This window comes from Nanorana parkeri, unplaced genomic scaffold (assembly GCF_000935625.1).
Source record: "Nanorana parkeri isolate BGI_ZX_2015 unplaced genomic scaffold, ASM93562v1 scaffold170, whole genome shotgun sequence".
Classification (NCBI taxonomy): domain Eukaryota; kingdom Metazoa; phylum Chordata; class Amphibia; order Anura; family Dicroglossidae; genus Nanorana; species Nanorana parkeri.
The window spans coordinates 845,461-859,353 of NW_017306438.1; the positions used below are offsets into that span (position 1 = coordinate 845,461).

General features: G+C 41.4%; 1 protein-coding gene across 2 annotated transcripts in view; it reads right to left on the reverse strand.

Moving 5' to 3' along the window:
• Positions 1–641: 641 nt before the first annotated feature.
• The window catches only part of ISM1 (isthmin 1), a 50,789-nt gene continuing 37,537 nt past the window's right edge, over positions 642–13,893 (reverse strand). For both annotated transcript variants that reach the window (XM_018554728.1, XM_018554727.1), the window contains 4 exons: positions 11,013–11,277; positions 7,212–7,352; positions 2,226–2,315; positions 642–1,530 (listed from right to left, as the gene is read on the reverse strand). In XM_018554728.1, coding sequence (XP_018410230.1) covers positions 1,013–1,530; positions 2,226–2,315; positions 7,212–7,352; positions 11,013–11,277 — 1,014 coding nt within the window. In that variant the 3' untranslated portion in view covers positions 642–1,012. The remainder of the gene's footprint in view (positions 1,531–2,225; positions 2,316–7,211; positions 7,353–11,012; positions 11,278–13,893) is intronic.

Genomic DNA, 13,893 nt, shown 5'->3' on the forward strand with positions numbered 1-13,893 from the left:
GCTTCTGGTAGACTTTGCCTTAAAATAGATCTCCAGCTGAGGTTTTTTTTGATAGAGCAGGGAAAGGTTCAATCCCTCTTTCAGTTTTTTTTTTTTTTTTTAAATTGTTATTACTGTCCCCTGTTGTTGCCATTTAATCATCGGGACAGGAAATGAGAAGTCTATCCAATCAGGGAACAGCAGCAGAAAAAGATGAATCCTTCCCCCACTCCAGCCAAAAAAAACAAACTTGTTTTGGTGAGTTGTTTTAATAACTTTTTCCAACCAGTATTCCTTCATTTTTATTATAAATATTAACAAAACAAAAAAATTCTAAAAACAGAAAAATGGTTTCTCTGAAGGAATCCAGAGAAGGGGAGCTTTACATCACCAATCTCTTCTTAAAGAGCAACTCCAACAAACTGTACTGTTTAGTGTATGAGGCAAATCTGACGTGTCCATCTCATTCCCTTCAGTTGACCCAATTTTGCTGCTTTAACCTCCCACACCAAGTAACTTTGGTTCCTTTGCTCCTGTTCTGTGTCAGAACTGTAGAGGTTTGCCAATACTACTAGATCTAGACTTGTCCTAAAGAGGTTAAATGGAACATGTGAGTGCTGACCATAGACCAATAAATGAGATGGACACATGAAGCAGTAAAGTGATCTGAAGTTGATAATCCCTGTGTGTTGGAGACATGTCCTTTAGGACTTTTGAAATGCTCTATAGTGTGTTTGGGATTCAGCTTCATTATATACTGTGCGAATCAAGCAAAGTATTGCCTGCCTTCTTTAAAAACAAAGAAAAATATTTCACAGGATCAAGACAATGAATTTCTGTCTGCCAATATGTATACAGATGTATATAGTAATCTAGATAAAGACGTGTACACTGCATTGGTTACAACACATGGGAAAGTTGGAATTAGCTTTGCAGACACTAACATGCGTCAAAATGGCATGACCCTGTTTCCAGCAGATCCTGCTGTGAACACCCAAGTCCTTCAAACACTCCTTTTCATTGAGTCCAGTACTTAGAACTCTCTAGCTTCTTGAAACTGCTTTAAATAGTCTTCTTCTGAGGGGTTTTCAGTACATTTTTGGCCATTGTTTGGTGGGCGCACCTCATTGTATCGACTCCAGTCTCCTTTGCACATGATCCAGGGTAAGACATCCACTTTGTAATGAAGTTCTGCAGAAAACTCAATGCTGATGAGATTAGGGGTACCTGCTCCCTTACCCCTTGTGATCAATTGCATGCTGTCATCAAAGCAGCAGTGTTGAGCTGCTAAAGTCGTACTTTCCAGAGACAGCATTGAGCGAATGCAGTACCTTGCTGTGGGCTTATAGATCTCCAGTTTCTCCTTTGGACCACTTGCATCCTTCCATCGAAACTCTTTCCTTTTGACACGATCTTGTACATCAGCAGTGCTGTAAGCTACTTCAGTTGGGTATGAGCATGGACAGCTTGGAAGATCATTGGCAACTTTATGCATATACTTTTTGAGAAATTCACTTTTACAGTTCATCCAACGTTCACAAGTGTCTGTATCTACAAAGGAATGTAGAAATGCAGGATGACTCATCTTACTGCTCATTAACTGGTAAATACATTAAACAATCCGACTGATACCAAAACTATCCGTGCAATAATGACATTATTTAGGACATAAGGTCATATGATCATGTTGGCTTCTGTTTATCTCAGCTATTTTCAGCATTCAGCAGCTCTTGAAAATCTTAAAGCTAAACTCAAAACAAACAGCTAAATTAAATAAATATCAGAAGTTTTACTACTCCTAATATTTTAACAGCCTGTCAAACGACACTACTTTTCCTGTTACAGGTAAGGAATACAGCAATGCCATATCTATACCCTAGGCCTAGAGATTGGACAGGGAATAAACTGATTAGGTCATCTTTCTGCTCACTCTGTTCCCTCCTCGTCAGCACATCTGCATGCAACACATATGATTGGCTCCCGCCCCTCTCTTCCTCTCTCTACCATTCTGAGTGCTGCTGTACAGAGGATCACATGGTAATGAGATCAAGTCAAATACTTGCACTGCTTCCATTTATTCTTGCAGGTACCATTTAGGTCATTAGCAGTTACAGAATTCCCTGACATACCCCTGATTTTATCATCTTGGACCTAGGATCTCAGGATTAGTTGGCTTTTTATATGGATATGGTTCCTAAATTTTACAAATAAAACCCACCCCTGCAATAAACACATAATACACTTACCAACGCCAAACAACTTTGTAGCATTAAACTCTTCATTTCCTGCAAGTAGACTCACTTCTGTTGCTGCGGTTTTGAATGCGTCTTCAATTCCTAGTGAAGATGAAAACGAGTGTTTACACCTGGCAGCATTAAAGCATATGGCCGGTAAAAACAAACAGCTGTTTAAGTTATGCATTTTCTACATAGATGCTGAGTAAGTGGCATCGACTTAAGGATTTCAAATTTGCTCAGATTAGTATGATGTAAAGTTCTTGCAGACATGCCCAACTGGCAGCTCAGAAGCCACATGACTCTTTCCTGGCGGACCTTTGTGTGCACTAAAACCTGTGGTTGCCTTTTGCGGATTTACAACTTCTACAGCAACTTTTCCATTCATACAAATGCTTAATACTGAACGATATGCATTCAGCATCTGCGTTCTCTATAACTTAAGGCGATCTAGAGGAAGTCACACAGGCCACCTGAAGGGTGTTGACGATGGTAACAGCAGCTGCTGCTAGTGTGAACAGTTGCAACGCTCACCAGCCTCCTTCATGCCCTTTCCTACATTCAGAGAACTCTTACTACTATCCTCCCACAATGCATCCTGTTCTGAGTGGGTAGAGGAAATCCAGTTGTTCCACTAATTCCGTATAGAACTCAATGCATTCCGAAAAAATTGTAGTACAAGTTCTCTGAATGGAGGAAAAGGCATGAAGACATGGACGAGCAGCACAATTCTTCACACTAGCAGCGGCTGCTGTTAACCCATGCAGCACCAGAAAATAGCCGCTCAGGGCAATATCTGGAGGCTATGATGGCAGCATGAAGGGAGGATTTTTACAAGCAGCAGCATCATCATGCTGAAAGGTGAGAGGGTGGGCGCAGCTGGCTCCAGCTGTCAATAAGGCAACAAGGTGGATCTAGATGATATCGCTGGGATCTTTCCTGGCTGCAGCGCAGCTCTGTGTTGTCAGCATCTAGCAGGCTACTGCCCGCTAATTTCTGAGTCTGGGTCACATGAGGACATTAGTAAAAGTACTTCTGTGACCCAAACAAAGGTTTGCCTTTAGCTCTCTTTTAACATATTCTAAACAAGCAATAATGAGCTTTAAAACAAGCCTTCATGGATCTCTGTAGTTGCAGACACGGAGTAGTAATTGATCCTCAAAGTTTACAGCAGTAACAATTTCAGGCGCAAATCTCATTCTGCTCCCCCTCCCAATCTCCAATGCAAACACAGAGCAGGTGATCTGCGTTGGAGTAGTAGAGCACTAAGACACTACTTGAACCACTTCAGTGCTTTTCCAGCTAACTATATGGATGAATTGATCCACAATGCCTACAGCTAGAGGTCAGTGATCATTTGCTTTAAAGCCTTTTTCTTTGTTGAGAATACAGCTTATCCAAAGTTTGACTGTAAACTAGGTCTCTCTGGGGTCTCACTTCAGTCTTCAAGTACTACCTGTGGATGTGTTGGGTGCCTGGTGCTCTGCTCTTTACACTGGCTTCTATGTCCCTATGTCCTTTAATGAGAGGGATAGAGCGAGAGGACCCATAGGACATGGCAGGGGGCACAGTCATTCAACAAAAAAACCTGGGCGTGGCAAATGCCAAAGAGCATTCTGGAGGCTATAGTGCTCAACGATGTGCGGACTCACCAGAGAAGGATTAGGTCTTTTTTCAGGCAACCTTTTCATAATCTATTTTTAAACAGAGTAGCTGTAACATAATACACAGTGCACAACACTAGTGCTTTGGGAAGAAAATATTTAAAGTGAACTGGTCATGTCACGCAAACATGTTATTGCCTAACCCACATTTTTAAAGGGACTGTATCCTACTAATTCTCTACTGAACATCATATGTGTAGGTTTATGGACTTAAAACTTGATGTTATATTTGATTTCTCAAAGTAGAAAATATTGGGAGTTAAAAAGGGATAGATGGAAGCTGCTGCTCTCTGCATCTCTATATAGTTGCCCTGAGATTGTGAAATGGAACTAAGAAGGCTTCAATAACGTCACTGCCCAGGGACTAAAATACAGCTCAGGAGTCACAAGTTTCTGTCTGAGTCTACGCTTACTTCAGTTTACTTCATGGACATTTATTCAAGCAAGGGCATCCTTGTCAATAAGAGATTGTGCAACACAGTAAAATGAGATCCTAGGAAATTGTCCGTCATGCCAGTGTCGTTATTTTTGCGTTCAAGCCACTCAAAAAGCACCAACACAATTTTGTCCTTGTAACTGGTGTTATAAAAGTAGAGCGACTGCTTCAATGTAGCCAGAAGTGTTAAGTCATTAGCCAAAGACAGCAATCTGCGTATTAGTATAAATATCAAATCTTAAACTGGTTTCCTGAGAGCCATAAAAAATCTGACTTACTGTAAATGCATTGTGCTGGAAATGGCAGCTTTGTAAAAGGCCTAGGAGGCCCATGGACCACACAGACAGCTCATTACAAACACCTCATTGGTTCTGAAATGCTACACTTTTTTCTCACCAACTTCAGGAGACAACCAGAGCTGCCAAAAATGACTTATTTGAAAGGGGATTAAGTGGTCCTGGACTTTAAGTGAACAAATAAAATAAACTTTTATATAAATCCTCCATGACGCCTGCTGCGGTATAAGATACCACCTGTGCTCTGAAAGTTACAGTATGTAAACACAATGGCAGAAGAAACACAGTGGCCAATGAGAACAACTCTAAAGCTGAAGTCCAGGCTAAAATATTCAATGGTAAGATATATGTGGGAGGTGTTTTATCATTCAAAGAACTTGTAATTCTGTTCATCCTGTTCGGAGATTTACACAGCCATGATAGAGTGCACCAAAGTAGGTGACACCACTTTCTATGTTGCAGCTATAGACTAGAGAAGGAATGCAATGCTGTCCCCTCTCCACCTTCAGTCTGCTAACTGAAAGGGCACCATCAGATTGATGAAGACAATCTTCTGCTCTTCTCTCCTATCACCATGTTCTCTAATCAGTACATTTGTATGCAAACACAATAACTCCCCAGTCCTGCCTCTCCTTCTTCCAGTCCAAGTGTTGCTTTAAGGATTGTAAGACACTGACAGGTCTAAAGCTGGCCACACACCTTACAATTATCTGCAGGTTTTCTATGGTCAGATGGAAAAGGTGCAACAGATTCCTCCATCTACACTTAACTGTGTGGATGGAGTAATCTCCACCTGGGCCAATCTGTTGCACTTTATCCATCTGACCACAGAAAATCTGCAGATAATAATTGTAAGGTGTATGGGCACCTTAAAAAGGTGCCCATACACTGCACGATTATCGTACGATAATCGTATGCGATCGGGTTTTCGTACGATAATCGAGCAGTGTGAACGGAGACGTGCGACCGTTTCTACTGTACGGTCGCACGTCTTCTGTCGAACCAGCATGTTCGAAAACCAGCCGGGAATCGTACGATTCTCGGCTGGTTAGAACGGTGCTCGGAAGATAAATGCTGAACGCGCCGGTGTGCGCACGCGCACACTGCCCGTTCAGCATTGCGGTCATCGGAAGCCCGCCCCTCAGGAGGGCGGGCTTGCGATGATCGAGAGTGCGATCTGCCTGTCCAAGATAGGCAGATCGTACGTTTTTTTAATCCCTTTACAACCATCGCAAGACTAAAGTCTTGCGATGGTTGTAGAGTGTATGGCCACCTTAAGTCAGGTATTTACAATAGAATTCAGATAGTGGTAACCAGGACAAAATGTGGTGACAGACCCTTTTCATTTTTAAAACTTAATTTTTATTCCAGTCATATATATATATTGCAGTGCAGAGCATTCATTCTTAATGGCACCCCAACACACATCCTGCCAACACACCTGCATTGTAGTGCGCAACACTGAACAGTAACACAATACTGTGCATTGTGGTGCACTGCTTTGGAAAAAAATGATACATGCCCATTCCTCTATGCATTTTGGTGCATTGACAGCCCATTTCAATGAATGGACATGCCTTAATGCAACACACCAGCCCAATTTGGCCCTTTCCAACATCTAACTTTTCAACACTTTTTTAATGGTTTGCTTTTGTCCGGAATAGCAAATTTTATTACTCAATCAATGAATGAAAAGTTTACAAGAATGAAAATATACCAGAGAAATCGGATTTACTAAAGGGTGAAGAGGTGCAAACCCAGTTCATCCAAGCTTGTGCAAACCTGACACTCCCCTCCCGACCCAATCAGTTGTGGTAGTGGCATACACCACCCCTTTGTGACATGCCCATGCTGCAATTCATTGGGCTGGGAAGGGGTGGTGTCAGGGTGTCAATCAGTTTTGTGCAGGCTTGGGTGAACGCCAGCAAATTGGGTTTGCACCAATCCCTGCTGAATGACTAATGCTGAGGTTAGGGGAGTTGAGATGAACCCGAGTGCATACAAAACTTCCAATCGTGTGCAACCAATCGTCTTTCTTCAGCCAGTCAGATATTTGACATGAACACAGGTACACTTTAACACTTTACTGCCCTTTGTACATTTTAGGTCCCTGGTCTTTTCTCATAGATAGCCAAATTCAGTATTGACTCTACAGCCCATCAGATATAATTAAGAACTTATCCAGCCAAGTATTAAGAGCTGTAAAATATTATAAAATTCCTCTGTTAGTGACTTGGGGTAGTCGTACTATAAAGTCACAAGGTTTTCTATTTTCCTCTCTCGGAGAACTGGAGTATGTAACAAATGCATTATCAGGGCATCAGGAATGTGTTTTGTGAGCCAAAGTCAGCCTGTTCATTTTACCAGGTGTTCTGCAGCTACCTCTGAGAAGCGGCCAAATAACCCGTCTTTTTTTTCCCTCCCCTTTTAAAATCCATTAGTCATTATATGTGCACGCACTTATCCACAGAACACCCACTTTATATTTTAAAGGCAGCGCGTTGATCGTTTCAGGGTGGTTTTGATGTGGTGGGAAGAAAAGGCTCCCAGCAGCATGCACAGCTTTCTTTGGTTTGCATTTCTCTGGAGTTATTTTACACACCTGGACAATTTGGCATATCACACGTCCTGGATTCTGTGGCTGTGCAGGCGTATCCGCAAGACCTGGTCCGTTTCTGGTTCCCACTGCCGCAACTGACGCTGCACACAGACCAGGCGCTCCAATCTCCTTCATCAGCATAGTCTATAAAATGAAATAAGAGCTCTATACATGATTGTAATTAAAGACAATATAACAACAGGTCTTACCCTAAATGTGGACCATTGTGAAGCGAAAATTCAGCTTTTTTTTTTCTTCTTTCTTTAAACAGAGCAGAGTGTAGCTAGAATCTGTCAGGTTGGGAGCGTTAACCCTTAAAATGAACCTTCTAACCAAAGTGTGGGTAACCTAGTCACTCTAGCTGTGGTAAAACTACAAATCCTACCATGCCTTGGCCTCTAGGACCCACTGCTGCGACACCAATACAAGAGCTGGAGTGCCAAGGTTGCCTACCCCTATTCTAACTTAACACTTAAAACTGAATTCCAAGTAAACAGATAAATATACAGAAGAAATACTTACAAAAGGCTTTATCTGCCAAAGGATTGCGTTTCTCTCCACCCAGTCCCAAGATTTACACAGCTGTGGCAACACCACACAGCCCTGTCTAGCATGGCATGATAATTATTTACTGCTGCAGTTCAGTAACATTTACAGGTCCCTCACCCCCAGCCTCTGATTGGACACTGAAATGAGAAGCAGCAGACTAAGGGGCTCACCAATGTGTCACTCATATCTCTCCACCATATCAGATTGCTCCATAAACTGAGCATTGGCTGATTGGCCGCATCTCCCTTCCCCAGTCTGAGCTCTGCGGTACAGGGATCTTCAGGTATTTACACTGCTTACATTACAAAAAAATACAATAAATATGCTATTACAGTGCTCTAGTCTTTTATATCTACCCGGAGTTGAGATTTGAAAATAACCCTTGACAGTTGCCATAATCAGAACTATTCCTCCCCCAACCCTAAAGCGCATGTCAAGCCAAAATTTAAAAAAAAATATGCAGAACTTATTTGCAAAACATCCCAATGTTTTATCCCTGTAACCATTCTGCAAGTATGCCTGTTGGTTGGCCAGAAATGCACCCAACTTCTCAATTCGTTGTGGGCTGACAAAACAGCTTTTGAGTGAACTGAGTGGTGTCAGCCCTGCCCAGTTATCATTTCCCAAACTACTCAACCCCTTCTACTCTCAGATGATAAAGGCTAATTTTGTAGAATGTCTAAAAGGATCAGATTTTTTTCCCCGCACTTATACCATTAAACGTGTTTTATCTGTTCAACAGATCAATAAAATGGTGTAAATAGAAGTTCATTGTCAGGGTTTGCCTATTTTAACCAATAAATAGGATTGTCACCCCAAAAGTTATATTTGAGTTATACGTTGAACTTGGTGGAAACACCCATCTTATGGCTTATTTTACCCCCGTCAACTTTATTGGCGAGATCTCCATGCTATTTCCTGGTTTTGCCCATGCCTTGCAAAGCAGAGTACTCCTGGTACAAAGTTCCAACCACCTTGGGGTATTCTCTTTTCCATTCTTCATAATATAGAATATATATATATATAACCAACCATTCTACCACTGTAGTGTTTCTTATATCTGCTGTGCAGGGCATGCAGACCTGGCAACTACAGCGCAGATATTTCTCTATTAAAGCCCTTGAGAGGCACAAGAAACTATTGGTAAGCCTTTAAACTTAAATCCCAATGTAACCATCAACTCACTCCCAAGAAACTGGTGGTAAGCCTTTAACCTTAAACCATTGACTCTCGAACGCTAGGTTAACCCACAAAAGTAAAGTACTGAGCTGAAAAGACAGTACCAGTAATTTTTGTGCGGATACCAATAAGTCCTGTGCATTGATGTGCCTGCTCCAGAAATAAAATGTTCCTTAGCTTGGACCATGTGGCCTTCGTTATAGAGCATCCTACATTCTATTCTCTTCATTTAATCGAGTGCAATTTCCAATATTTTGACTGAATGCAAGATTGGAACCAGAGTGGAATTCTTTGAGATCACGTAAACTGTTTTCTATGGCTTTTTCAAGCATCTGAGGCATCATTGTTTTCTTTCTAGCCCTTTTTCCAATCAATTCAAAATGTCAACTGAATGATGAAAATGATGATAATAATAAAAATGTAAACATCAGTCTTTACCCTTTGATCGCATTTTAAAAGCCATGTGTGAGCAACTAAAAAAAGAAGGACAAGGATGCACTGAAAGCAGAAATCTAATTGGTCAGTAGGGGAAAGATACTACATAACCTTTCCTTTCCATGTTTTTATACACAATACTTAATTTGCCATAAACACCTTCTAAAGTTCAACAACATATACAAAGCTCTACATGGCGAAATTGTTTTGGACAACGGACCAGACCATCAGGCACAACATATTTAGTCACCCCTCTAAATTATGGAGTTTGGGTGTTCCCAGTGAAGGGTACAGTTGATGCTACAGAATACAAAGACATTATAAACAATTGTAAACTTCCAGCCTTGTCGGAAGCCCTTTTCTGTTCCAATAGAACCTTGCCACTATGCACAAAGCTAGGTCCAAGAAGGCATGGTTTAATAGGTTTGGTGTGGAGAAAGGTCTGTTTGTCCTACAGAAGTACCTGCACTTTTGGCTGAATGGGCACAAATTCCCACATTATCATGAGCAAACACAATATTTAAACAATTCCTGTTCACATCAATACACTGCTTTGCATTATATTGTAAAAAATCTTATATGTTGAATTGTGGGTGCCTTCACCAACATTTTGCCATTCAAGTCAAGTAACCTTTAGGCATGTATTTTTGGTGGGAACCAAGTTTTAGCCTAATGCCTAACCGAAATGCCATCTTAAATGTGTTTGAAGGTTTCCAATGTCTCCCAAGATTGTTTTTGGGCTGGAGTTTCCAGATCCGACACCTACCACGGCAATTTTTATTTTGTTATACTAGGAAGAACACAACAAAAGGATATGGAATATTTGCAAACTATCCTCTTGTACCAGGAAGAGTGAGATTCCATTGTAGGTAGGAAAATAGCAGGGGGTGGCTGCAAAGCTGTAGCTAGCTCCTTTTGTGTCCGAGGCAAGAACAGAAAATTGTGCCCCCAACAGACATGTGCAGTATGTGACGTAATGCGCCCCACCTCCGGGATGGCGGCTCGCATGAGCAGAATGCGCAGGTGGCCAAATCCAAAATAGCATAAAATGTGTTTCATTTGATGAAACGAATGAAAACATTTTTAGTTTCCGTTCATTTAGTCTGAAACAAATTGTTAATTTTTGCACATGTCTACTAATATGCGAGTGTGAGAGTCCTCAGCCCATACAGGTGGGGGAGAGCAGCATTGCCTGTGCCGCTCCTCTTCTCCCTGCCCTGCTGAGCCGCGGCTGTGTTGGCCGCCTGGCACCCCTGTTGCCAATGGTGCCCTGTGCTCGCCATGGCAACAGGGGTGAGGGGGCGCAGCCAGGCTGGCCCTAGCTGCTCCTGAGGCGAGTGCCTCACTCGCCCCATGGTAGCTACAGCCCTGGGTGGCTGCATAGAGGCTGCAGAAGATCAGCAGCATGGACATGCAACAAAAAGGTTAAAAAATGTGAAAATATGTATTAAATGAATAAATGTCTTCCAGTAACTAAATCAGTTAAGAGCAACTCTTCAAATTCTCCTTATTTTTACAGACATTGTATCTCAGAGCAGATAGACCCTTCTGCATCTTCTCAATCAGCAAGCTCTCAGTCTTCAGTAATCAATGTACAGTATATGCTGCACACATAGCATGATATGTGTAACATGAACTTACCATACTCTGGCTGTTCTTTCAGATCAAATGTGCGATGGCCGAGCCCTTGTCTGTTCCATCCACCCAGAGGATTTAAAAAGTTGCTGTCCTCAGTGGTGCTGTCATATTTGTAGTCTTGGCCCCCATAATTTATCCTGGGTAATGATGATGACCTCTGCCACCAGCTCCTCCAGTCTGGTGATGGAACCGGCCAGCTGGCCTTGCTCTCCTTTTGCATTTCATTTTCTGGATCTGTGTCAGCACTGTCAACTACTTCAATTGTAACCTGAACAAATACAAGACACACAAAAAAAATGTTTAAAAAAAATTAGACGACAACTTGCAGTTCACTGGTGGTGTTTAAGATTCAAACATTTGTGGAAAAATACTTTGTATATTAATTAGATAATAAAAAGAAATTGGTACAATAGAAGACCCCAAAATGATTAAGGATATCATGGAAAACTGCAAAATCTCACTCTGTACTTCCGGTCTTGATTTTTAAAATCTATTATGATGGAACCATACAACTTTTCTTTAAGAGAAACAAAAAGGAAGAAGTAATGTTTTTGATTATTTTTATTGCATACGTAATACAATTCCATACAGCAACACGTTCAGTATATCATCATATCAAAGATCATAGAATATACATATATGCAATATTCCAGGAGCATGTTACAAAAAGGAAAAAAAAGCACACAAAAAAAAAAAAAAAAAAAAAAAAAAAACAAGGAAGGAGTAGGTTTTTGCCAGCAGGCCAATCCTGGAAAGATTCAGGGCAAAAACACCCAGAGCCAAAAGGGAGTGCTCCTATCAACTGCCCTCTGGGTTTATAAACCAAACCACATAGTGACTACATTTCAGACCCTTGATTACCAATCAATCAAATATAGCAAAGTTGCCAAATGCATATGATCTTCATGGCTGACCATCTTGTCATTCAATATTTACACATCTGGCCCATATCCCCAAACAAGGAGAACCCCTTCATCTTTTTGCTTTCTCTGACATTTAGTTGGGAGGGTGTACACACACAAACACACACACTTGGGTCCAGCTGTGTCCTGGCATCTAAAAAAAAATGCAAACATTAATTTTGTCAACAGTAAAGCACAACTGAACGCTCCCTTTAAAAACATTCTCCGCAAACTTTTTTTAAAGCAGCCACAGCTACACAGGCAGGTCTTCCAGAATGCAGTAGAGAAGGACCCTTGCTCTTTGTGTGAATGCAATATTCTTTTTGAAGAGCTCCGACAGACCCCATGATGAATTAGATCTAGAGCTCTCCAATCAGCAGGAGCATGAGAATTGGTCTGACTCTGCAGGGGGGTTTGTTGTTCCTCTGCAGAAAGGCCGCTATGTCTACAGAGAGCAATGGTACTTCTCTACAGCATGCTGGCAGGGGATTGGCTATTTTACTGTGGCTGCTTTTTAAAGAAAATGAGCGGTCAGACTTTATAACACCTTTTGCTCAGATCCACCTAGAAAATATTTAGCTAAATTTGAACTGAAATGAACCAGTAATGTGCCACAGATTTAACAATATTGGCAAAGAGGGAAAAAATACTTATATCTATCTTCAAATGTATACTCTTGCTTTTAAAGACCTCTTCATCCCAGTTTTAAACTGCATCTGATATTCTACCCCTGTTGCCATTAAACCCACCAGATCCTGGCACAAAGCCTAAACTCCTGCTATGTAAAGGGAACTTTTTACTGTATGAATATTGACATTGCCACGGTTTTCTTAGAGATGCAGGTTTAGGGAGGTCATCTAAAATCTAAACTTCACAGGCTGCATGCTTATTCTAGGTAATTGACGTGTGCAATATTGAACCAGTATCAGGATGACAGCGTTAGATCAGGTTCCAGCCTTGGCTGCTCCCTTTTTTCTATCCTCCAGTGGCCCCTACGATTCCACCAATAGACTACTAAATAGAGATGGTGAAAGGCTCATCACAGGGGAGGTGTGAGGGAACATTTCAGATACATAAAATGGAAGGTCTCTTACCTGCCAAATGATTTGTAATTCTGTCTATCCAATATTGAGATTTACGCAACCCTGCCAGACAGCCAAGCAAGGCAAATTACTTGACTTTTCTTTAGTGCAGTTTAAAGGATATCGACCCCTAGACTGACTGGTCAGTATAGCAGCAACAGCCTAGTCCCCCTCCTACCTCGACTTTTGAATGATCAGTAAAAGGAGTAGCCGCAGACAGATGTCATTCCATTTTTTTATCCGGTCTGCTGATTTCTTGTAAAAACTCAATTTGGCCCTCAATACTAACACTCCCTCACCTGGCCTGAGGTATGCTGTACATGAGTGCAAGAAGCGGATAACATGTCAAATTCAACTTAAAAAAAAATCATTACAAATATTTTTTAATGTAAGGAAACTCATAAGTAGTACTTTTATGTGCCTGGAGCTTAGCTTTAATAAGCCACTATGGATCTAACGAAGCACAGCAAACAAATTCAGAATTGCATTTAGGTGATGACCTTTAGTTGCAAATCAGCAGTTCAAATGATAAGCCACCATGTGGGGAGTGAGCAAACTTATGGAAGCTGCAGGAGGGAGCATGAGAGTACCACAATGCAGTGTGGCAGGACAAACAACATTGTGCCAGTGCTAACTTCAGGATACCGTGTGTGTGGTGGAGATCACCACTTTGAACTACTTGGCCTGCTTACTGACAAGAACTGGAACAGGACGTTTGGAAGAGCACACTGCCAGCACTTACAAAGGATCTGCAGAAAAGAGAAAACTGGTTCATAGAATAAAAAAGAAGGTCAGAATAATTATTCGAAGCAATTCACGGACAGTCCCCATGTTGCATTACATGGCAGATATTGAGTTTATACCTTTTACCTTTCCAGTTTTAGGACTTTCTGTTAAGCC